Here is a 25336-nt window from a genome sequence, read left to right as displayed (position 1 = left end):
AGTGAAGAAATGACAATAGTAAATGGCTTACTTTCATCTAAACAAAGTGCTGGCAGCAGAAATTCTGTCTTTTTTTCACTGCATGCCTAACAAAATAAAAATAGAGGAAGAAATCTAATTTATGCATTGGAATGAAGATAAAGGTCCCTCCAAAATAAGCTAAAAGGTCCTCTGTGTATCACAAAGCCTTTTATATAATTCCTTTTCCTGATCAAACACTGTATGACTTGAGCAGCTCAAAACCTGGCACAGACTTGTCTTGGTTTCCCCCCTTTGTTCAAACTCACTAAGTCTGAGAAGAGTGGAGATCTTCACCAACTCAGAATTCTCTAAAAGCAATATTCTGAAACAGGTGGTTGCTGATAAGATGTGACTCCTCTAAACTGAATCGGGAGTACCCCAGTCCACAAAACAGAACAACTGCCTAACTCAGTGACTTGTTATCTTTTTAATGGCTTCATGTTCCAACAGGAAGAAATATCGGTATCCCCCCTCCCAGCTAGCCTATGAGGAATTACTGGAGTACTGCTTCCAGTTTTGATGTCCACACTTTAAAAAGGATGATGACAAATTGGAAAGGGGCCAGAAAAGAGCTACAGGAACAATTTGAGGTCTGGCAAACCTGTCTTATAGCGAGTTACGTATGGTGGACAAACCTCAGTATTGATGTAAAATTATTATAACTTCCTTTTTATATTAAGTTGTTATGAACTTGTTTGCACTTTTACTGAACATTACAATATAGCCACAAGTATGTTATAGCCAGGAAGCTTGAAATTATAATAATACCTCTATATGTTTGAAGTTAGTTATGTTATAAATGTTCACAGTGGTTAGAGAAATTCCAGGAGGTTTTCACTTCTGTCACCAACAACAAGCAAATGTCAGGAAGATAACCTCTCCTTATCCATAAACCATGTTTTAAAAGAGTGTTATATGAACTCAGAAAAGCTGCAGTTTAAATTTCACCTTGCCTTATCGTTTATACTATTTTCCTTTCTGATATGTTTAAAAGATATATTGGATACTGAAATTTGTGCTTTGTACAAAATATCTGATAGAAGTTTAATTGATATAACAAATAGATTATAACTCTAATGTCAAACCAACCTAATATCCTGCTTTGACAGGGTAACAATCCTAGTAGATAGAAGGGAAGTGGTAGATGTGATACATCTCGACTTTACTAAGGCTTTGATATTGTCTCACGTGACCGTCTCAAAAACAAATTAGAAAAATATAGAGGGTTACAATGGATCACAAATTAAATATGAGTCAACAATGTAACAGTGTTGCAAAAAAAAGAAAACATTTTGGCATGTATTAGCACGAGTATTGTAAGCAAAAGAAAGGAAGTAATTCTTCCACTCTACTCAGCACTAATAAGACTTCAGCTGCAGTATTGTGCCCAGTTCTGGGCACCACACTTTGGGAAAGATATGAACAAATTGGAGAAAGTCCAGAGGAAAGCAACAGAAATGATTAAAGTTCTAGAAAACATGACCTATGAGGAAAGATTAAACAAACCCATTTTTTTCAATCTGGAGAAGAAGACTGAGGAGGGACATGACAGTCTTCTAGTATGTAAAAGGTTGTCATAGAGGAGGGTGATAAATTGTTCTCCTTAACACTAAGGACAGGACAAGAAGTAGGGGGTTAAATTGCAGCAAGGGAGATTTATGAAAAACTTCCTGTCAGGGTAGTTAAGCACTGCAACAGATTATCTAGGGCGGTTATGGAATCTTCATCACTGGAGGTTTATAAAAACAGGTTAAGAACCTATCAGAGAGGGTCTAGAATGGATAATACTTACTCCTGCCTCAGTGCAGGGGACTGAACTAGATGATCTATCGATGTCCCTTCCAGCCCTACATTTCTATGATTCTAAGGAGCTTGTGTCAAGAGTAGGGTTGCCAACCCTCCAGGATTGTCCTGGAGTCTCCAGGAACTAAAGATTCATTTTTAATTAAAGATTATGTCATGTGATGAAACATCAAAGACTACATCCTACCAAAATTGGCAACCCTAGTCAAGAGACAAACCCCTAAGAGTGTCTTACCTAGACCAGGACATAATAAATTTGTTAGTCCCTAAGGTGCCACAAGTACTCCTGTTCTTTTTGCGGATACAGACTAACACGGCTGCTACTCTGAAACCTGTCATTATGCAAGGCACTGCATTTAGCCGTATGGAGTGGAAATCCATCAACTTCATGAAAAAACTCGTACAGATACAGACAGACATCATCTTCCTTTCCAAATGCAAGCAGATGGACATCATACCAAAAGGACTAAAGGTAAAAAATCCATTACAATCTACATATCACACAGACTATGCTGAGAGACTGTCACACACTCTCAAAGAAACTGCGAAACCACCTGATCAGCATCCTATACAGCAAACAGGGAAAGATTAAGAATGAGCTCTCAAAACTGGATACTCTCATAAGAAACCAACCTTCCACACAAACTTCCTCATGGATAGACTTTACAAAAACTAGACAAGCCATTTACAAGACAAACTTTGCCTCTCTACAAAGGAAAAAGGACACTAAACTATCTAAACTGCTACATGCCACAAGGAGCCACAACAGTAGTTCCCTTAACCCACCCAGCAATATTGTTAATCTTTCCAGCTATACTCTTAGCCCAGCAGAAGAGTCTGTCCTATCTCGGGGCCTCTCCTTTTGTCCCTCCAGACCCACGAACATGATACAGTTCTGCGGTGACCTAGAATCCGACTTTCGACATCTCCGACTCAAAGAATATTTCCAACATACCTCTGAACTGCATACTAACCCACAGAATCCCCCCTACCAGCACTACAAAAAAAAAAAGGATTCTGCGTGGACTCCTCCGGACGGTCGAAACAACAGACTGGATTTCTACATAGATTGCTTCCGTCAACGTGCAAAGGCTGAAATTGTGGAAAAGCAACATCACTTGCCCCATAACCTCAGCCATGCTGAACACAACGCCATCTACAGCCTCAGAAACAACCCTGACATCATTATCAAAAAGGCTGACAAAGGAGGTGCTGTCGTCATCATGAATAAATTGGAATATGACCAAGAGGCTGCTAGACAGCTCTCTAACACCACATTCTACAGGCCATTATCCTCTGATCCCACTGAGGATTACCTAAAGAAACTACACCATCTGCTAAAAAAACTCCCTGACAAAGCACAGGAACAAATCTGTACAAACACATGCCTAGACCCCCTGACCAGGGACATTCTATTTGCTACCCAAGATCCATAAACCTGGAAATCCTGGACGCCCCATCATCTCAGGCATTGGCACCCTAACATCAGGCTTGTCTGGTTATGTGGACTCTCTCCTCAGACCCTACGCTACCAGCACTCCTAGCTATCTTCGAGACACCACTGACTTCCTGAGGAAACTACAATCCATCGGTGATCTTCCAGAAAACACCATCCTGGCCACTATGGACGTAGAAGCCCTCTACACCAATATTCCACACAAAGATGGACTACAAGCTATCAGGAACAGTATCCCCGATAATGTCACAGCTAACCTGGTGGCTGAACTCTGTGACTTTGTCCTCACCCACAACTATTTCACATTTGGGGACAATATATACCTTCAAGTCAGCGGCACTGCTATGGGTACCCGCATGGCCCCACAGTATGCCAACATTTTTATGGCTGACTTAGAACAACGCTTCCTTAGCTCTCGTCCCCTAACGCCCCTACTCTACTTGCGCTACATTGATGACATCTTCATCATCTGGACCCATGGAAAAGAAGCCCTTGAGGAATTCCACCATGATTTCAATAATTTCCATCCCACCATCAACCTCAGCCTAGATCAATCCACACAAGCGGTCCATTTCCTGGACACTACTGTGCTAATAAGCGATGGTCACATAAATACCACCCTATACCGGAAACCTACTGACCGCTACACTTACCTACATGCCTCCAGCTTCCATCCAGGACACACCACACGATCCATTGTCTACAGCCAAGCTCTAAGATATAACCGCATTTGCTCCAATCCCTCAGATAGAGACAAGCACCTACAAGATCTCTATCAAGCATTCTTAAAACTACAATACCCACCTGCTGAAGTGAAAAAACAGATTGACAGAGCCAGACGAGTACCCAGAAGTCACCTCCTACAAGACAGGGCCAACAAAGAAAAAAACAGAACACCACTAGCTGTCACCTTAAGCCCCCAACTAAAACCTCTCCAGCGCATCATCAGAGATCTACAACCTATCCTGAAAGATGATCCTTTACTCTCACAGATCTTGGGAGACAGACCTGTCCTCGCTTACAGACAGCCCCCCAACCTAAAGCAAATACTCACCAGCAACCACACATCACTGAACAAAAACACTGACCCAGGAACCTATCCTTGTAACAAAGCCCGATGCCAACTCTGTCCACATATCTATTCAAGTGACATCATCATAGGGCCTAATCACATCAGCCATACCATCAGGGGCTCGTTCACCTGCACATCTACCAATGTGATATATGCCATCATGTGCCAGCAATGCCCCTCTGCCATGTACATTGGCCAAACCGGACAGTCTCTACGCAAAAGAATTAATGGACACAAATCTGACATCAGGAATCATAATACTCAAAAACCAGTGGGAGAACACTTTAACCTGTCTGGCCATTCTATGACAGACCTGCGGGTGGCTATCTTAAAACAGAAAAACTTCAAAAACAGACTCCAACGAGAGACTGCTGAGCTGGAATTGATATGCAAACTAGACACAATCAACTCAGGATTAAATAAAGACTGGGAATGGCTGAGCCATTACAAACATTGAATCTATCTCCCCTTGTAAGTATTTTCACACTTGCTTCTTATCAAACTGTCTGTACTGAGCTATCTTGATTATCACTTCAAAAGTTTTTTTTCTCTTACTTAATTGGCCTCTCAGAGTTGGTAAGACAACTCCCACCTGTTCATGCTCTCTGTATGTGTGTATATATATCTCCTCAATATATGTTTCACTCTATATGCATCCGAAGAAGTGGGTTGTAGCCCACGAAAGCTTATGCTCTAATAAATTTGTTAGTCTCTAAGGTGCCACAAGTACTCCTGTTCTTTTTGCGGATACAGACTAACACGGCTGCTACTCTGAAACATGTAAAACATATATGTTTTAGGAATAGCCACAATTGTGAAAAGAAATGTAAGGTTTGTTATCAGAGTAATAAATCTGGGTAAACCCACACAAAGAATTCGAGAAATATCCTGATTGAAATGAAATTTATAATTATTCTAAAACTTCATTCAAAAAAACCATGAGGAAAAAAATGTGTAGCTGGAAAATTTTAAACCTTCTCTTTATTTCTTAAATACTAAAATAGCAAACACCTTTGTAAATGCATACTTGCAAATATGTCAGTTAATATAAAGCTCCTACTATCATTATTATGTTTGCAGTGCTGTAGCCATGTGATCCCAGGATATTAGAGAGACAAGGTGGCTGAGGTAATATCTTTTATTGAACCAACTTCTGTTGGTGAAAGAGTTAAGCTTTCAAGCTACAGAGCTCTTCTTCAGGTCTGGGAAAGATACTCAGGAGTGTCACAGCTAAATACAAGATGGAACATATGGTTTAGTTCTGCTAGTTTAGGCTTTATCTACACTGGAACTTCATCGGCAAAACTTTTGCCATTCAGGGGCGTTAAAAAAAACACACACTCCCAAACGACAAAAGTTTTACCGACGAAAAGCATCGGTGTGAACAGTGCTTTGTCAGCAGGAGCACTCTCGTTGGGGGTGGCATATTTTTGTCAGCACGAGATCTCTCTTCTGCCGACAAACAGCAGCTACATTGTGCATCTTTTAGCGGCACGGCTGTAGCAATGCAGCCATGTTGCTAAAAGCTGTGCACTGCAGACAAAGCCTTAGTTTAAGAGATATTCTAAGGGACCATTCAAGGGGAAGTGGCTCATTAACACTTCTGCAGTGCTACCCACAACACCCCCCACAACACACCTTTCAAGATCCATGGGTCCTATACATGCCTATCACAACATGTGCTGTACCTCACCCAGTGCACTAAATGCCCAATAACAACTATGTGGGTGAAACGAGACAATCACTACGCTATTGAATGAACTCACAAAGAAAAATGGTAAAACAAGAATGCCATATTACCCGTGGGTGAACACTTTTCCCAAAGTGATCACTCCATATCTGACCTATCAGTCCTCATCCTCAAACGGAACCTGCTCAACATTTTCAAAAGAGGAGTCTGGGAATTTATATTCTTAACTTCGCTAGACACTAAAAATAATGGCCTTAATAAAGAGACTGTATTTATGGCTTATTACAACAATCTGTAACCCACTAAGAACATGTCTACACTATAATCTTAAGTCGACCCTATGTCAGGTCGACTTACAGTCACAGCAGTAATTACTGCGTGGACTGATGTCCAGACTACCCTCCTTCTGTCAGTGGTGCACGTCCTCATGAGGAGCACTTCCACTGACTGAAGAGGGATAGTGTGGGGGCTTAGAGCCAGGGCTCTCAGCTTCGCGCAGCTCCCCACCCGGAGCCCAACTGCCCCCTGGGCTTCTCGCCTTCGCGCCCAGCCAGGAGTGGTGAGAAAGCCACCTGGGGCTTCTCACTTCGGGCGGGGAGATCTGCGCTTGGAGTCCAGTCAACTGCTGTGCTCCCGGTGGGGAGCCAGGGTCCTGGGGGGAGGCAGCAGGGCTCCCCACGGGGAGTGGAGAGCCTGAGGGCTTCCCAAGCCAGGAAACCCGGCAGCAGCCAGGCTGGCGAACCGGGAGTCGGTTTTCTTGTCAATTTCACAGTTCCAGTGAACAGCCAACAGCCAATGTAAGGAACGTAGTGTCTACACAGATACTGCATTGCCCTAGTTACACCTACATAAGCCCTACGCCATCATAAGTGCCTAAATGGAAGCTGAGTTCATTTGAAAATCTGCCCATTTGTAGCCACCACACTATCTCCAGGTCCTGGGAGAGTTAACCTACCTAAGAACACTTACACCACTTAGCACAAAGGTAAACAAATATTCTTTGGTTGGGGGCTTGTTTTATGACAGGACAGCATCAGAGGTTCCTATATCAAGATTGGCATAAATTGTATTTGGCATCATTTATTGTAGTGGTTAATTGCTACAGATTTTCCATTTCTCTGCAGCATGAGAGACATGGAGAAGAGTATGTTTTCAAATTGTTATGTAGGATATATAAAGTAAATGGGAATCCTACAGCTAAACTCCTTCAGATAACACCAAAACTGCATTCCCCGGAGAACAATTACATTCAATGGTGTCATTGTTTTCAGTATTATTACAATAAAATTGGAATGAAATTAATGATTAGACATAGGCATTACGTCAAACCAAGGCACTGGGAATTTCACCAATGTTTTAATACACAACCCTGTGACCGAGAATTTTCTGAATGGCATTCAAAGTATCTGCAATAACTCCACTTGCAGAGTTTATAAATAATGTAGGATGAAATTCATCCCAATCCAGACCCAAACCACTTACATCCCACTTAAGCCTTATTTTGGGGGGTTAAATGAGCTTTCGGTAGTGCACAGTCCTTGAGCTGTTCGACTCTGAATAAATGCGCCCTTCCCATACACACACATCCCATTCTAAATTAATGCTCCTACCTTATCTTTATTTTCAGAGCCAGAAGCCTCAAGTTTGGTCCGAATCACAAATGGTGTTGATAATCTCAGGAGGACTCGTTCAAATGTGGCACTGACCTTCGGGGAAACTATCTCAAAGCATTCCTGGAATTTCAACGTTTTGTGAGTGTCACATTTGAGCTGCTTCCTAAGGCCTTCCCCAAGCTGGAGCACCAGCATGTTTGGATCAAACATCAGATGGAAGGGGAAAGCTCTGCAGAAGGTGCTGATGCTTATCCTCAGGTCTGAGGGAGACTGAGATGATCCGAGTGGAAGTGCTTTTGTGATATTTGCATTTTCACGTTCTTTGATAATAAAAGTAAGACAGCTGCAATTACCTGGGTTCGACCCCTCCGCATACAGTTTATCATTCGTGACTTGTTCCACATCCACTTCCAAATGGTAGATCTTCTTTGCTGCCGCCTTTATCATTCCCATCATTGCAAATCCAACAATATGATGAGGGTGAAAGTAGTGGAGCATGAGGTTGCCTTCAGGGAGCTCTTTGCATAGGAAAGAAGGGGATTCCAGAGTGACCTGTCTTCCAAATGAAGTTCTAATGTGCTCCAGCAAAGCGTCAAAGCCATTGAAGAAGTCCTGCAGTGTGCCACCTACAGCGCGAAGAACTCTTTCATTCTCATCAAAGCAGATATTGAAGAATTCCTCCCCAAATTTTTCTTGCATCTCCTCAAACTTCAAACCTATAGGGCAATGGTAAATATATGTCAACAACGTGGTGGGGTTATTGTTGTGCAACATTTTTCCTTTATAATCTGCTTTTGTTTGGGGCTTCCCCCCAGCCACCAGACTATGATTTGTCCCCTATTCTAAAGTCTTCTTCATTAAGGATACCTGCTAGTGGGATTCCCATTTCCCTAAGGCAAAAGCTACCAGATTTCATTGGTCTCTGTGGGTGACCCTAAGATGTCTGCATCACATCTCGTCATTCTGGACTGCTTTTTTTTTTCCTGTCCATCTTCCTTCCTCACTCCCCAGTCCCATCTCCCTCTATCAGCCACAGTTTGTGATTCATGCACTTTTACCTTTTCTCATTCCGGTTAGAGCCCAGAGGACTACACTTTTCTCATGCTTTATATCTCACACACTACAACATTATCTGACCACCCTGTGCAATGAGGATGACTAGACGGAACTTCCTTCAGAATCTTTTAGTACCACCTTTGAATTGGACAGTGGGATCACAACAGAGCAACACAATAGTTCTCCTTCCCCCTCATTGTCTCTGCAACACTCCAAGGCCCCACTGAGTCAAAGACTGGGACTGAAAATCAAACCTAGGACTTCCACAGAACAATGCGAAACCCACAACTGGCCACTCAGATATACCTCTTCTGGCTGCATTTACTCTGCAACCATGAAATAAGACAGCCTCAGAGCCTGAAATACTTTTCCTACACTGACCACTAGGGATTGCTAAAGAATAAGATGAAATAACCCCTTTCTCTGAATTGCTTGAATTTGAGAACGTAGCTTGTGCAATGCTTCCAGGGGCTTAGCCACCTGGAAAAGCACTTCTGTGGCAAAGGGTGAAAGGGCTAGTGAGTCATCCACCGCTAATGTACTAGATCTTTCCATGTTCCCATCACAGAAACTCAAAAGGCTTTCATTTTTGAAAGGTGATGATACCAAACATCGCATACAGGCAATAAAAAATGGCAGCAATAAAAAGATCCCAGACTGACAATGTGCATCAAATGCTGCTTTGATTTGCTAGTAACTATCTTAAAGGCAACTTTAGAAAATTCCATTTTAAGATGACGACTCATCTCTCTACTATTTTCTAGGAATGCTCTTTTAAGCATCATTTGCATTTAATCACTATATCAAATGCTGGAGTTACAATGTGTATAGCATGTGTGTGTCCAGTTGCCAGATGTGGTAGGATGATTTTCATGTGAATTATTAGAATATATACCCAATGTAAGAGTGTGCAGAGAAAATAAATTCAACAAATAAAAAAATGTCCTCCAGTGCATCATTTTTATTAAATGTAACACATACTAGTTAAATCCATGACAGCTTGTCCTAATTATTCCAATAGAAATGAAGGACATAGTCATTTATTTCCTAAGGGTACAAATCAGATCTTCATTATAATACATATTAAACATGTCTTATGCTATCTTCAGTAAAATACCAGTGGATCTCTGAAGACCGTTACATCATTTGTTTGGATAGCTCATAGGCTTCTGAACTTGGAAGAACCATGTAATTAAAATAGTTTCATGCCCAGAGACATGAGAACAGCAGAAGTTATTAATCTATTGTTTGCAGAACAAAACTTTGATAATAATCTCAAAGCAGTATTTGAATAAGTACATGGCTATAATTATAACTACTAGAGCCCTGCAAATTACTGATTTTTCGGTTTGCTGGAAATTCTGAAAATTAAACAAAAAAAATCATTTCCGATTCACCCAAAATTGAAGTTTTTCAAAATTTTCAGCAAATCAAAAAGTTAAAAAAAAAATCATTGCGGGTCAAATAAAATGTTATGTTTGACTCAGAATGAAACTGTTTCTATTTTAGACTTTTTAAAAAAATAACTGAAGGGAATATAGAAACAAAAATTCTTTTAAAAAGCTAAAAAATGAAATGTTTCGTTTTAAAAATGTTTAAAGGAAACATTTTAACTTTTTCAGCTTTTTTTGTCCGACACAATTTGGCAGAAACCAATACAAATTTACGAAACATTTTGGTGTTGACAAGAAACGTTCAGACAAAAAATTTTGCCCAGTTCTATTGATGTTTGGTATTTACACAGCACCCTTCATCCAAACTGATTTACAAACTATATGTAGTGATCTTTTTACCCACATCTGGGATGTGGCATGATGAGTTTAAAAACTCTTAACACTGCACAATTTATGAAGAAAATTAACTTATGTAGGAAAATTAATAGGATACATTTAGGTAGGTAGCAGAATATAATTATTCATATTGGCATTTGGCCAGAATACCTGGGTTGAAAGCCCTCTTTTATAACTACAAGTGGTGAGAACTGTGGTTTTATGGATAATCCAAAAGAGATTACCTCCAGTCGTACAGTGCCTCCTAGTAGAGGAAAGGGTGTCAGTTACTGAATCACCACCATTACTTTTGCAGAACACAGGACTCTAACATCTTCCAGGCAAGTACCAACCCCAACCAATGGGGGTTATTTTATGAAATTAGGTTCAGTGATATGGCCACAGGATATGCCATTGACTTTTTAAACATTTTAGGTGTTAATCAGTGGAGTTACCCCTGCTCCACTGGAGTATTATAGCAGTGAATCAGTCATAGAAAAACAGAAGTGGTCAAACTGGATCAGACCAGTGGTTTTTCTAATCCAGAATTTTGTCTGACAATGCCCATGACCAGATGCTTTAGAGAAGGGTGAAAGAAACCCTGAAGTAAGCAGGTATGGGATATCCCTTCCATAGGGAAAGTTTCTTCCTAATCCCCATGAGTTAGCAGCTAATCTATGCCCTGAAGCATAAGGGTTTATATCCTGTTGAATTTTTTTATTTTTTTTTTACAATTTACTATTGTAACTCAGAGAAACAAGGTGGGTGAGATAATATATTTTATTGGACCAACTTCTATTGGTGAAAGACAAGCTTTTGAGCTACACAGAGCTCTTCTTCAGGTCACACAAATTGTATTGTAACTCTGGATGTTCTCATTATCAAAAAATAATTATCCCATACAGTCATACTAAGCTCTAGCCTTGATGATATCTGGTGACATGGAGTTCCACAGGCTATTTGTGCCTTATATGATGAAGTATTTTCTTTTACTACTTTTAACTCTATTTTCTGTTTCGCTGAACATCCCCTTGCTCTTGCAATCCACTTCCATCTCTATAAAGTTCATTTTTTTGTTTCTCTTTATCTCATCCCCTCTTATTCATTTCCTGTATAAAGAGTCTTAGTTATTTTCACTCTCTCTTAAATGGATTTTTTTCCCCAGGCCTGTTAATTATGTTTAGGTATAAAAAAAGGAAATACTACCACCATTGTTAGAAGCACAGAAATTGCCATACCCGATCAAATCAATGGTCCATCTTGCAAGGCATTCTGTCTCAACAGTGGCTAGTACCAGATGCTTCAGAGACACTGTATAATCTAATGGCCAATTATTCAATAACGAGCTCTGGGGGAAGCTTCTCCCTAACTGCAATAATTAGTGGTTGGCTGATATCCCGAAATAAGAGGATAGTAGTAGGTCTGTGGATATTTTTATTATTAATATAAAAGACTGATTTAATAAAAAATCCTCCTAAACGTTTTTTCTCAGCATCTAAGTTATAATATTTTGAGAGACCTACAGGTTAATTATATGTTATATCAACAAGTATCTACATTATTCGTTGCCATTCAATTAAACTAAGTATTCCTCATTCTTTTTCTTCTATTTTGAGAATCTTTTCTCTCTCTTCTCATAGTCTTTCTGGTGATTCTTCATTTTTATCATCTTTCTCTGATCCTTTTACATTTCTGCTACAATATTTTTGCAGGGGAATGTCCAAAATTGAGCACAGTGTTCGGGGTATGAGTGTACCATCTATTTATGTAAAGTCATTATCAGATCTTCAGTATTATTCTCTGTCCCTTTCTTAACATAATCTAACATAAAAGAAATCGCAGCATACAAGCAGTTCAGAATCAATAAGAAGGTGAAAGATCAAAACAACAAAATACCCTGGGATTGAGCCACAGATCATACCGAAGCAACTATAACCCATCCAATTATTCCTGTAGAGTGAACCAAGGAGACAACAGCAGCCAATAGTACATGTTCCATTGCATCCAATTCCCTTGGTAGATATTAACACATACTATATGGGATATCCCTTAAGAAAATTGAAGTGTCATCTAGTGAACGGTAGAGGTGAGATACAATTTGCAGTTCTAACATTCATATCATGAACAAAAGACTAGGTTTTGTCCCCATGGGTGTAGCAAAAGTTTCCTCAATGAAGCAGATTTATAATAAATATTTAGTCTCCCCTTCATAACACAACTCTCTTCTGCTTTTATCTGATGGTGGTTTAGGCAGAAGTTGAAGACTCCAGGACACCATTTAAAAACAATAGGAAAAACTAATATTTTAACCAACATTCACTCACTCATTAAAACAGATTTTGATGGGTGTAGTACACACCCGACTGCTTATTAGCTGATCAATTGGCCTCTAGATGACAGTATGACCTATATCTAATTAATTTGTGAAGGACTTTGGCATACCTTGAGTATAAAGATAAATTCTGTATCAAATGGAGGAAGCTGGACAACAGTTTTTATATGGTCATTTTTATTGGTTGCATATAACCGTAGTAAAAGCATTTTATATCTTTACAAACAGCTTTGGCACAGCTGTAAAATTGTACTACAACTTACTTTGTAGAGCTATATATATTACCTAGATACCTTGTACAATTTAATAAACAAAAAAATGAAATTTACATAAATAGAAAAGGTTGGGTAAAAAGTTTTACCCACATGTGCTTACCTGTAATATTTGTTTTACCTGTGTTTATAATGAAAATAATATTTTTCTAATAATGTTTAAAATGCAGTTCTAATCTAACAAGTGACTAAAAATAACATCATGATCACCGCATCTCAGTGAGTTCCAGGCTACAAGCAAAAAGTTTTTCCCCACCCCACACATTACCAGCTCTGGAAACTCAACTTGACATCCTAGAAATAAACTCAGTTATTTTATTCCCACACAGCATTTTCAGTAATAGAGGTTCTGCAAGCCAAAGCAGGGCCTCTGCAACACCAAGGCAACTCCAGTATCTTCAGTGTATGCTCTCATTCACACATGGGGAAGCCTATTGCTTAAATAGGTCTGCACAAGTGTAACTGTCTGGAACTTCAGAACAGTGTGTTGATAATGCTCAGACATTAATAGAATCCAGTTCATTCCCTTTCAGCTGTGTTGCCTCTGCAGGGCAAATAGGAATAAGAAAACAAACTTATTTTTGTCATTTCAGTAAGCAAATATGGCTCTAAATACATAAAGAAAATTCATCTGCTGGCTTAAAAGTTAACTGTTTTTAGTGTCATACTTTACTGAAATCCCAAAAGGCTTCTCATGTTTCCTCGAATATATAAAATGTCTTGTATTTTATTTACGGACCTTTGACAAGGTGCTATGTATATCACAGCCTTTAACTACTCTTAACTATTGGCAGTTTCTCCTCTTTTTAATAATACACAGTACTACAGCACCCAGTGGGGCTTGTAATTCAAGTGTATCTATTATTCTTTTAATTACCAAGACATTTTTATGTATCAACTCCAATTCCATTGCTACAGTTTGTTCAATTTACTATTGCCATTATTAAATGCTTATATTATAGTAGCACCTAGAGTCTCTGATTTGGATTGGGGTTCAAGTATTTTAGGCACTGTACAAAAGTATCAGTAGACACAGAATTACCTTGAAGAGTTTGCAGTTTGAGATCAATTGTTATAGCCATATGCACATTTCTGATATAGAGTTGCTAATTTTAGCAATTACATTAATTCAGTAATTACATAAATAATTTTGTCTATTTTACTTATATATTATCAGTGTGGTGCATCATCTGCACAATTATGGGAGCTTTGTACAGAGTCTGAATGCAGGAGCAAGCCCCATCTGTTTCTAAAACAAATTGATTTTGACACACCTCTACCATTTGATATCTGTTTCCCTTTAGACTCCTTGCAACATTTTTTAACAATTTTAACTCAGTTAGGATTTGCTTCCTGAGGTCCATCCAGTTCTTATCACAAAGAAGATGATGCTGAAGGCATATATAGTGTTTTGAGCGCATGAAGTTATTCACTTAAAATTGACGGATCAGTCCATTATTTAACCTTCTCTAACAATACAAAAACAAGAGGATACTCAATAAAATTAAAAGACAGTAAATTTAAAACAAACAGGAGATGGTATTTATAATGTATCAAATTTGCATGTCACAGAGGAGTCATTGACTCATGCTGTGGACGTTTTTTAAGAACATAATTACAGTGGATTTTTAGTTGCTTATTTTTTTTATTAAAGATAAACAGAATTGTTGCCAGTACAAATTATTTCCAGGTCTTTTGTTTGAGGATGTTTATTGATCATTTATATAGTGCAGATAACTTCTAGCAAGATCAGGTGCTTATACAGCATGTCTAGTGTAGATCAGTGGCTCTCAACCTTTCCAGACTACTGTACCCCTTTCAGGAGTCTGATTTGTCTTGAGTACCCCCAAGTTTCACCTCACTTAAAAACTACTTGCTTACAAAATCAGACATAAAAAAACAAATGTCACAGCACACTGTTCCTGAAAAATTGCTGACTTTCTCATTTTTACCATATAATTATAAAATAAATTAATTGGAATATAAATATTGTACTTGCATTTCAGTGTATAGTATATAGAGCAGTATAAACAAGTCATTGTATGAAATTTTAGTTTGTAAGGACCTCGCTAGTGCTTTTTATGTGGCCTGTTGTAAAACGAGGCAAATACCTAGATGAGTTGATGTACCCCCTAGAAGATTTCTGCGTGTCCCCCAGGTCTACATGCACCCTTGGTTGAGAACTACTGGTATAGATGTTCCACAGTGTAAATAAGCAGTGAGGTTTTCAAAGATGCAAATGTAAGCGAGGTGCCCAACTCCCATTAAAAGCCAACAGGATCTGGTCACCTGTCATTTCTCTCTCAATAAAGGCTGCACAAAAATACTCATTTTTACTTGGCAAGTATTCACATTTGAAAATAGATTTTTGCCAATGTTCATTAATTTGATCCAAGGTTAAATTTCATCACTTCCAGCAGCCAACACAGCTATTCATGGTGGCGACATTCCACCCATTTAGCAAAGTTGCAAATATGTTCCAAGAAAAATATTGTCAACTTCCAATGCAAAAATATGTAGCAAGACCGTGCTGCTGAAATTCACTTCCCCAGGTAGAAGTTTGAGCCTGAATGTGTCCACTTTTAGAGCACAGAGTAAAACAAGCTCTTGGTCCACATTTTCCAGTAGCTAGAGATTTAAATTCCCGCTATCCCCTTCTCTGATTCTTTCAGGTTAGCAAGTTCAGTGCTGTAGTGAGTCATACAGTGCATTGCTGTATTTTGGAGATATGTTTGCTCTTAATCTAAGCCACGTAAAATTATTTATTTGTATTAAAGTAGTGGCTAGCAGTCCCAGATGAGACCTGGGCCCAGGTGCTCTAGGGCAAATAGTATGAGAAAGTCCTGCCTCAAGGAACTTACAATCCACATAGACAGGACAGACAGGTGTTAGAGGGTTAAAAATTAAAGAAAGGAAGTATTATCCCCATTTTACAGATGGGGAATTGAAGCACAGAGAGATTCAGTGACATGCTCAAAGTCACACAAGAAATCGGTCATGGACATTTAAAACATTTCCCAAGATACAGCCAGCTTTAGCCACAGGGCCATTCCATCCTCCCTAATGTACCCAGATATAAGGTGACAGACACCTAATAAATAAATGAAGTAATCATCATCATCATTATATGCTATGTTTGTTTCCTTTTATTCTCTGTATCAGGAACTGCTATCAAAACGGAGCTCTTGATGCTCATGTTAATTCTGTTTTGTCTGCTTGTGACTCTTCAAATGGCAAGCAACTTTGTGCAACAAAGATGCTATTCCAGAAGATTCTAAGGGACATCAGTTGGTCCTATGTCTTATTAAGCCATCACAGCTCCTCAGAGGACTGAACAGAAGATAAACTAAAAAGGAGATAAAACTTAATTATATGATGATGATGACGAAAGACCTCATTATAGGCTTTAAATTTATTTTAAAAAATAATTCAAAGATCTTTTATTTAGAACTGTTCAGTCAAAAATATAATAGAGGTTGTTTACAGAGGAACCTGACTCATTCCCATAAGTGGGTGTTCTAATGAGGCTATGACAGCCTCCTTCAAGCTGGATTCCTGCTTCATCAGGCTCCATTGCCTTGAGCAAGAGATGTGGTTTCAGAGTAAATCAAAAGGCCAGATACAATGGCTCATTCTCGCTGTTTTGCACCTCTCTGACAATGCAAAGCAATTGTAAACCCAGCTCAGATAGCCAACTAAGATAAGTTTATGGCTTCTCTGTGACACCAGACTGAAGCATACTAGTGAATCTGACTCTAGGTATTTCAACACAGGAAATTCTTAATAGTGCCATCCAGAAAGCAAGAGTGTATCTTGGTCACTTTCTCCTTTTCCTTCACATGATGCAGGAAACTGTACAATCTGCATAAACCAATTAAAGGAGGCAGAGTCTGTACTATTTTGAAAAGGAGACAGAATTTAAATGTAACATTCCATCCATGCAAGCTGTCACTCCCAAGCAAGGTTGTTGCAGCTGTGTTAGTCCCAGGATATTAGCAAGACACAATGGGTGAGGTAATATCTTTTATTGGACCAACTTCTGTTGGTGAAAGAGACAAGTCAAAAGCTTGTCTCTCTCACCAACAGAACCTCAACCTCCTTGTCACTCCAAAGTAATGCTGCTGGTTGATCGGGTATCCAATCAGTTGATATGATGGATCCACTTCCCTTTTGTGATACACAATTGTGATCAATCTTGTGCAAAGTATGCCTTGTAAGGTCTCATTGGAAATGTTATAATTTGCTAAGTATTATTATCCTGTTGAAATGTGTGTATCACCATTGTGTATGAGATTATGACATTTTACTGTACACTTGTTACTACACTTATGTTCCTGGGTAACACCCACAAGACAGATTTACATCAGGTGTTGATGGGCCAGGTGTTGATGGGCCATTAAGGAGAATCAACTCTTCCAGTGCCCCTCCAGAGGATTCCTCTGATATCATACAGACAATGGAGGCCCAGTGACTCAGCAGGGCATGTAGAATATGTGATGCATAGCTCCATGTTTGAGCCAGTATTTTTCCATGCACATGGATGGGGGGTATAAATTGGAGATGGTGACATCACCTTCTTGGCTCATGCCTCCCCCACATCTCTAGACTATGATTTCTAAACCTTTAGTTTTTATTTTACTAAAGGATTGGCTACCTGCATGGGTTTTGGGTGAGATCCTGAAGAATATTTTGGTGAGTGGCTGGTTCTTTGGAACTGGAAGAATCTAATGTGAGATTAATTTTGGTTTTAATGGCCTTTCATCATAAAGTCTGGTTTGCCTGCGTGACACATGAAGGGCTCTCTTAGCCATGTCCCATACCAGGCAGCCTGATGCCTTTATGACACTGATGTGAAGCAGGAATAAATACACTGATGTCAATGGAATTGCCTCAGTGTAAAATCAGTGAGGGCGAGAGGAGAATCAGAATCAGATTGACTGCTTTACACTGCTAGTGACAGCTTACTAAGGGAAAAATTCCAGTATTCATACAGTATAAATTACACACCCACAGCTGAATGCACATCTTATCAGACATCACTGTTCTGTGAATAGTGTAAATACCAAGACCACAAAGTGAGGCATTTGTCCACAATCTCCCAGGTCTACTAATGACCTCAGTGTTCACTGTGTTTTGTCAAAGAACACAGAATGAGAATTTTAGAGTCAGACTTAGTGGGTCGGGAGAGGTAAATCATACTGAAGTATTCGCAGGTAAGATAGAATAGGATAGCAGATATTTCATTGGCAGGTACCTTTAAGAAAGGGCTTTGTTCCATTACTACAAATGGAAGCTAAGTTCCAAGGTCTTCTGTTTCAAATCTGGACGTAGTAAGGACTGAAGTCAAAATGATAACCTAGATATAATTGGCCATGCAACCCACACTGGCAAATATTCACCTCTAGCATAAACAGGCACAACCCGTGGGTTGCATGAAGTATAACAGAGTGCCAGATGGGTAATCTTTATTATAAATGAAATAAAATTAGAGCAGAATTTGGATTAACATTTGTTTAAATACCATCACACCACTCAAGTCTTCTGTCTCAACAATGTCATAATAAGATCAATTGTACTGATTACACACCTCAGTGTTTATTTCCCATTTGTATAAAGCAGTCTCTCATTATTCATCCAGGAAAATAACTGTCACATATAGAACTGAGAACTAATCAAGCAGCCTTCATTAACAGTCTGGCTGTTGTGACACAAAGTAAGTCAGAGTTAATTCTGATATTCCTTCCTAAATTCATGCCATTGGATGAGGAGAAGGAAGTAAGTGTTTATTAATAATTACCTTAAGAATTTACCTTAAATTTAGAATTTCTTGTCCTGAACTCAACTTCAAATTTAAAAAAAATATATGAATATTTCCTAATAGTAACTTCCTCCCACCTTATTTAATAAGTGTGGTTTTTTTAAATGTACCTTTCACTCAGACCAGCATAGTTCCCTGAAGAAAACAGATATTTAGGCCCCATGATCTGCTCAGTACAGATCTCTATCCACTGCAGCACCTGGGCCCACACTATTAGATTTTATTTCATGATCAAGGCCCTAGACATTATTTTAAGAACACACAAACAAGTATTCATAACCATTTTTAAACGCACCCATAGACTTGATAGACCATAAGAGCTGTAGTTTCATAGTGAAAATAAGTACTGAGTTTTTAGTCTGGCCTCTTACAATATTATTATGTATGTTTTAAAAGTATTATAAAGAGAGATTCCTCTGCATGAGTCATGAAGACGTGTACAAGGGCTGATTTTGAAAGGGTAAGGACTCAACTATTTAACAATAAAAGCAAAAAAAATCACTTTAAATAATATTGCATTGTACATTTTTGTGATGTCATTAATTCTGAAAAATCCCAAAGCACTTTTGGCCCAGTTCTGCAAGGTGCTGAGTGCCTGCTCTCTTCTCATTAACTTCAGCAGGAGTTAAGGGCACTCAGAACCTCTCAGCAGGCACTCAGCACCTTGCCTGGTAAGGGTCCTAATGAAGAGGAAGCGCATCGACCATCAGTAAAATGCCGCCACCTCTTAGATGGAGCATATCAGCTATTTTACAGTGCATACCAACCCTATACAACAGTTTGAGACAGAAAAGGAAGACAAATGGTTACTCCAACTGCAAGAGGGATTTTAGTTAAGCAGAATGTAATAACCCAGATTGGAATGCAGCTAGAATGCCAGAGTTGATACCAGTCCTCTTGCAAAGAGGGTAATGAGATCTTTAATTATCACACAAGGTCAGGACTTCAATTTTATGCCGTTCTTGGGATGAGAAATCTCCAGCCGCATAATCTCCTGAAAATGGACCCTGTTCAGGCTTTTGTTCATTACCAAGTGAAAGGGAACCTATTAAGTGCTGAGAGTGCCACCTGTTATACCCCTTACCCCCATCTCCTGCAGCACCTTGGGATTTCCTTGGAGGACTCTCAAACAGTACTAGCAAGGCCCAAGAGTGCTTAGATTACGAGACTTCATAGAAAATATAGCCCCAGGTGCCATAAGTGCAGTACTGAAAATTCAAAAAACATCTAATGCTAGTAAGATGCTTTAAAGAAATAATAATAATGAATAATACTTAGCACTGATAGTATTTTCTATGCATAGATCAGTAACGGTGCAATCTTTAAGTGGTTAAATAATTCATATGCAAATTCACTCCAAGCCAAATTTCAGCGCAAGTTTATCATTGATTTCTATATCCCCAAACACAAGGGTTTATAATGTCAGTTGTGGCTAAAAATCAGTAGTGAGTGTTACTTGTAGCAATGATAAATAATATTTAGCACTTTACATCTTCAAAGTGCTATGTTAAAATTAGCTAATTAATCGGTGGCTTAAGTGATCTGTAAAGGTTTCTCCAAAACAATAAAAATGAAAAGTTTTATTGAAGAAAAAGGGTTAAATGCCCCCATTTTAAATTAAAGTTCTTAGTAAAAAGTTCTTTGCTTTTTTTTCTTTCAGTGTGGATTTATATCAGCTTTCACAGATTGAGAATTGATAAAACCTTACTGATGCTCCAGAGAAGAGCAGGCACAAAGACTATGTCTAGACAGCAATCAATGCATGGGTAGTAGCCAGCATACCCAAACTATCTTTAATCTAGCTAGCTCAGGTCCCAGAACAGGGAGACCATGGCAGCGCAAGCCTCAGCATAGGCTGTACAAGCCAGCCCAGAACCCAAAGTAATCACTCACAGGACTGGCCTTGTGAGACTAAACTTAACTTGGGCACATCAACACAAGCTGCAATCACACCCCATGACTGCAGTCTAGACGTACCCTAAAGATGTAGTAGAAGAATGTGAGAGTATGTAGGGCCAGTTGCCTCTATTTGAACCCATAATCTGAAACTGCACTAACTTATTACATAAATTTCACTTTAAAATCCTGTATACAGCTCACCAGTGTTACTAAATGAAGGGTTCACATCTGACTTTAGCAACAAGCTAGGTTCTCCTTGCAGTTTCAGTTTGGTAGGGTAATGCTCTTCATTTCCTGTCCTGTTGTGCAATGCTGCTGTGTTCTCTTAAGTAGTTGCATATGTCAACCCACAGGTGGCTGCACTTCAGTGGTGGATGACATACATCTTCTTTACATTTATACAAGTTTGTCATATTTGGGATCCTTCAGCATGAAGAGGGCAATATAATTTAAGATACTCATGATTCAGCGGGCTATAGGGTGACCAGACAGTAAATGTGAAAAATTGGGACAGGGGGTGGGGGGTAATAGGAGCCTATATAAGAAAAAGACCCAAAAATCAGGACTGTCCCTATAAAATCGGGACATCTGGTCACCCTAGCGGGCTACATTCTGCTAAAACATGGTTTCTCCAGACCCCGAATCAGTATGGCTAACAGAACCCTCGTGCATCTGCTGTTTAGTAGCAAATGCTTAAACACCTCCTGACGTACCTCTGAGGGCCAAATTCCTTTTTTTTTTTTTTTCCAATTATACCTTGGCAATCCCAAATGAATTTGGGCACCAAACCTTTGAAATTCCAATACTCAGTGACAACAAAGTGGGAGGCACAGTAAACGCCCAGTGAAAAAGCAAAGTGGATTATTTTAGACAAGTAAAATATGCCTGGAAAAGGAGATAACCTTGACACCAATAACCCAATGAGATGATGCTGATTACAGTCTAAGCTGCCCTGGATGGAAAGACCTTCATTCATGATTAATGATGGGCCTCTCAAAAAAAAAAAAAACCCTCCAACCAAAGCAAATGAGTCATATTACAAAAAATAAGTACCGAGTATATTAGCTGTACACTGGAGAATTCCTGAGACATCTTCAGCTTCATCGTTGCCAGAGCAGTCTGTATAGGAGCATCTGGTCGATATATTGTGAAAGTTCTTTTCTGCATCCCTGTAACTAGGGGAAAAAATAAACAATTTCTATACATCTGCTTAACTTATGTAACAAATGAGTTGGGAGACTAACAGTTGATTATTAATGTGCTTTTGAAAGCACATCCTCATTTTGTCTTTAACTATCTATAACGTAGGGCTTAATCCTTTTTCCATTCAGACCAATGAAAAAACTCATTTTTATTTTAATGGAGCAGAATCAAGCCTGTAATATCTGGCAAATATATATACCTACCTCTGAGGGCCAAATTCCTTTTTTTTTTTTTTTTTTCCAATTATACCTTGGCAATCCCAAATGAATTTGGGCACCAAACCTTTGAAATTCCAATACTCAGTGACAACAAAGTGGGAGGCACAGTAAACGCCCAGTGAAAAAGCAAAGTGGATTATTTTAGACAAGTAAAATATGCCTGGAAAAGGAGATAACCTTGACACCAATAACCCAATGAGATGTATGTGTGTGTGTGTATAAATATATACACACACACACATACATCCACCCACCAATCACTTTATTAATATCAGCAATAGCAGCCAGTGTTGGGAACTGGAGCAAACATCTGAAAAGTAATAATAATAGTGAATAATACTGAGCACTTTCTGTAATGAAAATAAAGGCATGGGGGGGAGGAGGGAAACACCAAAGGGCTAAGTAGTGGGCAAATCTCTCTTCCTTTACATGTCATCCCCACTGGGGTGCTGTTCTTAGTAATTGTACATTAAACCAAAAGATTGTAGTAATAAGCCATAAACCCAGTGTCTTTCTTAACACCATAATTTTTAGTGTCTAACAAAATTATGAATTTAAGCTCCCAGGCTCATCTCTTTAAGGTGTTGTGCAGGTTTCCTTTGAGGACAAGGACTGAGAGGTCAGATATGGAATGATCATTCTGTGAAAAGTGTTCGCCCATGGGTGATATGGTATTTTTGTCTTTTATCATTTTTCTGTGTGAGTTCATTCGAGAGTGTAGTGATTGTCTGGGTTCATCCACATAGTTGTTATTGGGGCATAAAAATCCTGGTCTTAATAAAGACACTCTATTTATGGCTTATTACAACATTCTGTAATCCACTAACCTCCCTTTTTTGTCCTATAGCTGGAGAGGTGTTAAAGGGCCACTTCACCTTGAATGGTCCCTTAAAATATGTGTTAACTCCTTATGATAAACAATCTATTCCATCTTCTATTTAGCTGTGACACTCTTACACTTAAAATGCTGCATGCTGTAGCACTTCAGTGAAGACGCTACCAACACGGATATGAGGGGTTGTCCCATCGGCATAGGTAATCCCCCTCGCCGAGAGGTGGTGGATAGGTCGATGGAAGAATTCTCCTGTCGACCTAGCATGGTCTACACCGGGGGTTAAATTGGTTGAACTGCATCACTCTGGGGTGTGGATTTTCACCCCCCTGACCGATGTAGTTATTCCAACCTAAGTTCCTGGTGTAGACCAGACCTTAGTACCTTCCCCAGACCTGAAGAACAACTCTGTGTAGCTTGAAAGCTTGTCTCTTTCACCAACAGAAGTTGGTCCAAATTTGTCTCTCTAATATCCTGTGACCAAAATGGCTACAACACTGCAAACCACAAATATTAATCAAGCCACTAAAGAAAAATGAAGGATAGCTAAATAAGTTTATCTTCCATTTCACTAATAAAATTTGGGCATGGATTTTGGGTCTGATCTTACTAAATACTGAGCCCTGCTGGGTGAAGAGAGTGCGCCCTACCTCCCAGCAGGCCCAAAGGCTCTCATCCTCTCTGACATATAAACAAGTCATTGTCAGTATGAAATGGTAGTTTGTACAGACTTTGCAAGTGCTTTTTATGTATCCTGTTGTAAACTAGGCAAATATCTAGATGAGTTGATCTGCCCCCTGAAAGATCTCTGCGTACCCCTTGGGGTACACGTACCCCTGGTTGAGAACCACTGCTCTAGGATGCTGAGCACCTCCTGGGAAGTTCTGAGCTCCTTCAACTGCCAATGAAGTCAAAGGGAGCTGCTTGACACTTTGCAAGATAAGATCATCAAATTGTTTGACCAAAACCAGAGGGAGTCAGTGCAGAGGCAGGACTGGAATGAAGGAGTTCCTGGCTCCCAGCTCTCTGTTCAAGCTACTAGATTCTCTCTCTCCATCCCCTCTCTCTAGTCCATAGCCCTGATTCTCCATCGCTTGCATCTTGTAGTCATTCACACTCATGTGCAGAGCTCTACTATTCCGATTTTGTTAGCACCTATTATACACAGACTATACCAAGTGCAGAGCAGTAGAGAATGAGGTCCCAGGAATTCACTCTGTCAGAGAGCAAGTTTGGCTCTTTATGCTGATGTGAGTATTGTGTTTTACACTAAAGTGTATCAGGGAGATCCAGCAGGCTTACACATGCAAAACTCCCACTGGTAACGGTAAGAACTGCAGGATCAGGCCCAATATAGGATACCTAGAAGAGAGGCAGATATTGGATAAGCAAGGGGATATAGAAAGTTGTGAAAGTGAAGCAAAACATAGCTTAAGTAGCAGGCATAGCACCAGGAGCGACGGGTCTTTAGAGTGTGAGAAGAGCTGCCTTATTTTCGTCTCCATTAAAAACAAACAGTTCTGAGTCACTAGTGGCCATGAATTAAAGCTACATTGTTATTATAAATATGCTGTTCTTAAAGCACTGTAGTTCCCCTCCTCCACCCTTCCCCCCCGAGATCTACTACTGTGAGACTTCAAAGCAATCCCTTCAAGTGACAAAAAAAAATAATTTTGCCAGAAGGCTTCCCCCGCCTACCCATATCTGCTCCATAATAGATGTCATAACTACCAGCAAAGAGATATACTTGATCCCTTCAGCAATGGCACTCTCTCTATCCTGGGGTGCATGCTAGACATGCTAGCATTACAAATGCTCCGTAGCAGGATAGAGAGCCGTGTGAATTTTGACAAAATGTACAAGAACAATTCCCTCCAGCGTACGAAGTTTCAGAACTATGGCATGAATTTTAAATATACCTTTGACCCAACCTGAGTAATAAAAGAAAGAGTTGCAGACACTATTCTATGTTTGGCAGAGTTGTTTAATTGACACAGTCTTGCTGGCATCGTATTCCGTTCGATTAGGTATGGTATCTGTGACAATAACAACACTTGGGTAGGTAGGGGATAGACAGAAAACAAAAGGGTAGCAATAATTGTTGGAATGATTAATATTATCTTGTCATAGTTACCCTGTCCTCCCTCCCCCTCGCCTTTTGTTTGTTTCAGCCAGCTGTCAGAACTTGTTTTTAGGCTCGTATCTGGCAACTGCCTATGCAAGTGAGTAACTCCATGTGACTATTCATGTACTTAAAGCTACTCACATGTGTAACTGTTTGC

At 39.4% G+C, this 25336-nt stretch overlaps 1 protein-coding gene across 1 annotated transcript in view; it reads right to left on the bottom strand.

The window, feature by feature from the left end:
* The window catches only part of GUCY1A2 (guanylate cyclase 1 soluble subunit alpha 2), a 269493-nt gene that overhangs the window by 225434 nt on the left and 18723 nt on the right, over nt 1–25336 (bottom strand). The window contains exons 3-4 of the mRNA XM_065422786.1: nt 21855–21976; nt 7653–8371 (exon numbers count right to left, since the gene is read on the bottom strand). Coding sequence (XP_065278858.1) covers nt 7653–8371; nt 21855–21976 — 841 coding nt within the window. The remainder of the gene's footprint in view (nt 1–7652; nt 8372–21854; nt 21977–25336) is intronic.

Source organism: Emys orbicularis, chromosome 1 (assembly GCF_028017835.1).
Source record: "Emys orbicularis isolate rEmyOrb1 chromosome 1, rEmyOrb1.hap1, whole genome shotgun sequence".
Lineage (NCBI taxonomy): Eukaryota > Metazoa > Chordata > Testudines > Emydidae > Emys > Emys orbicularis.
Note: the sequence above shows the minus strand (reverse complement) of the source record. Positions and strands in the feature narration are given on the sequence as shown.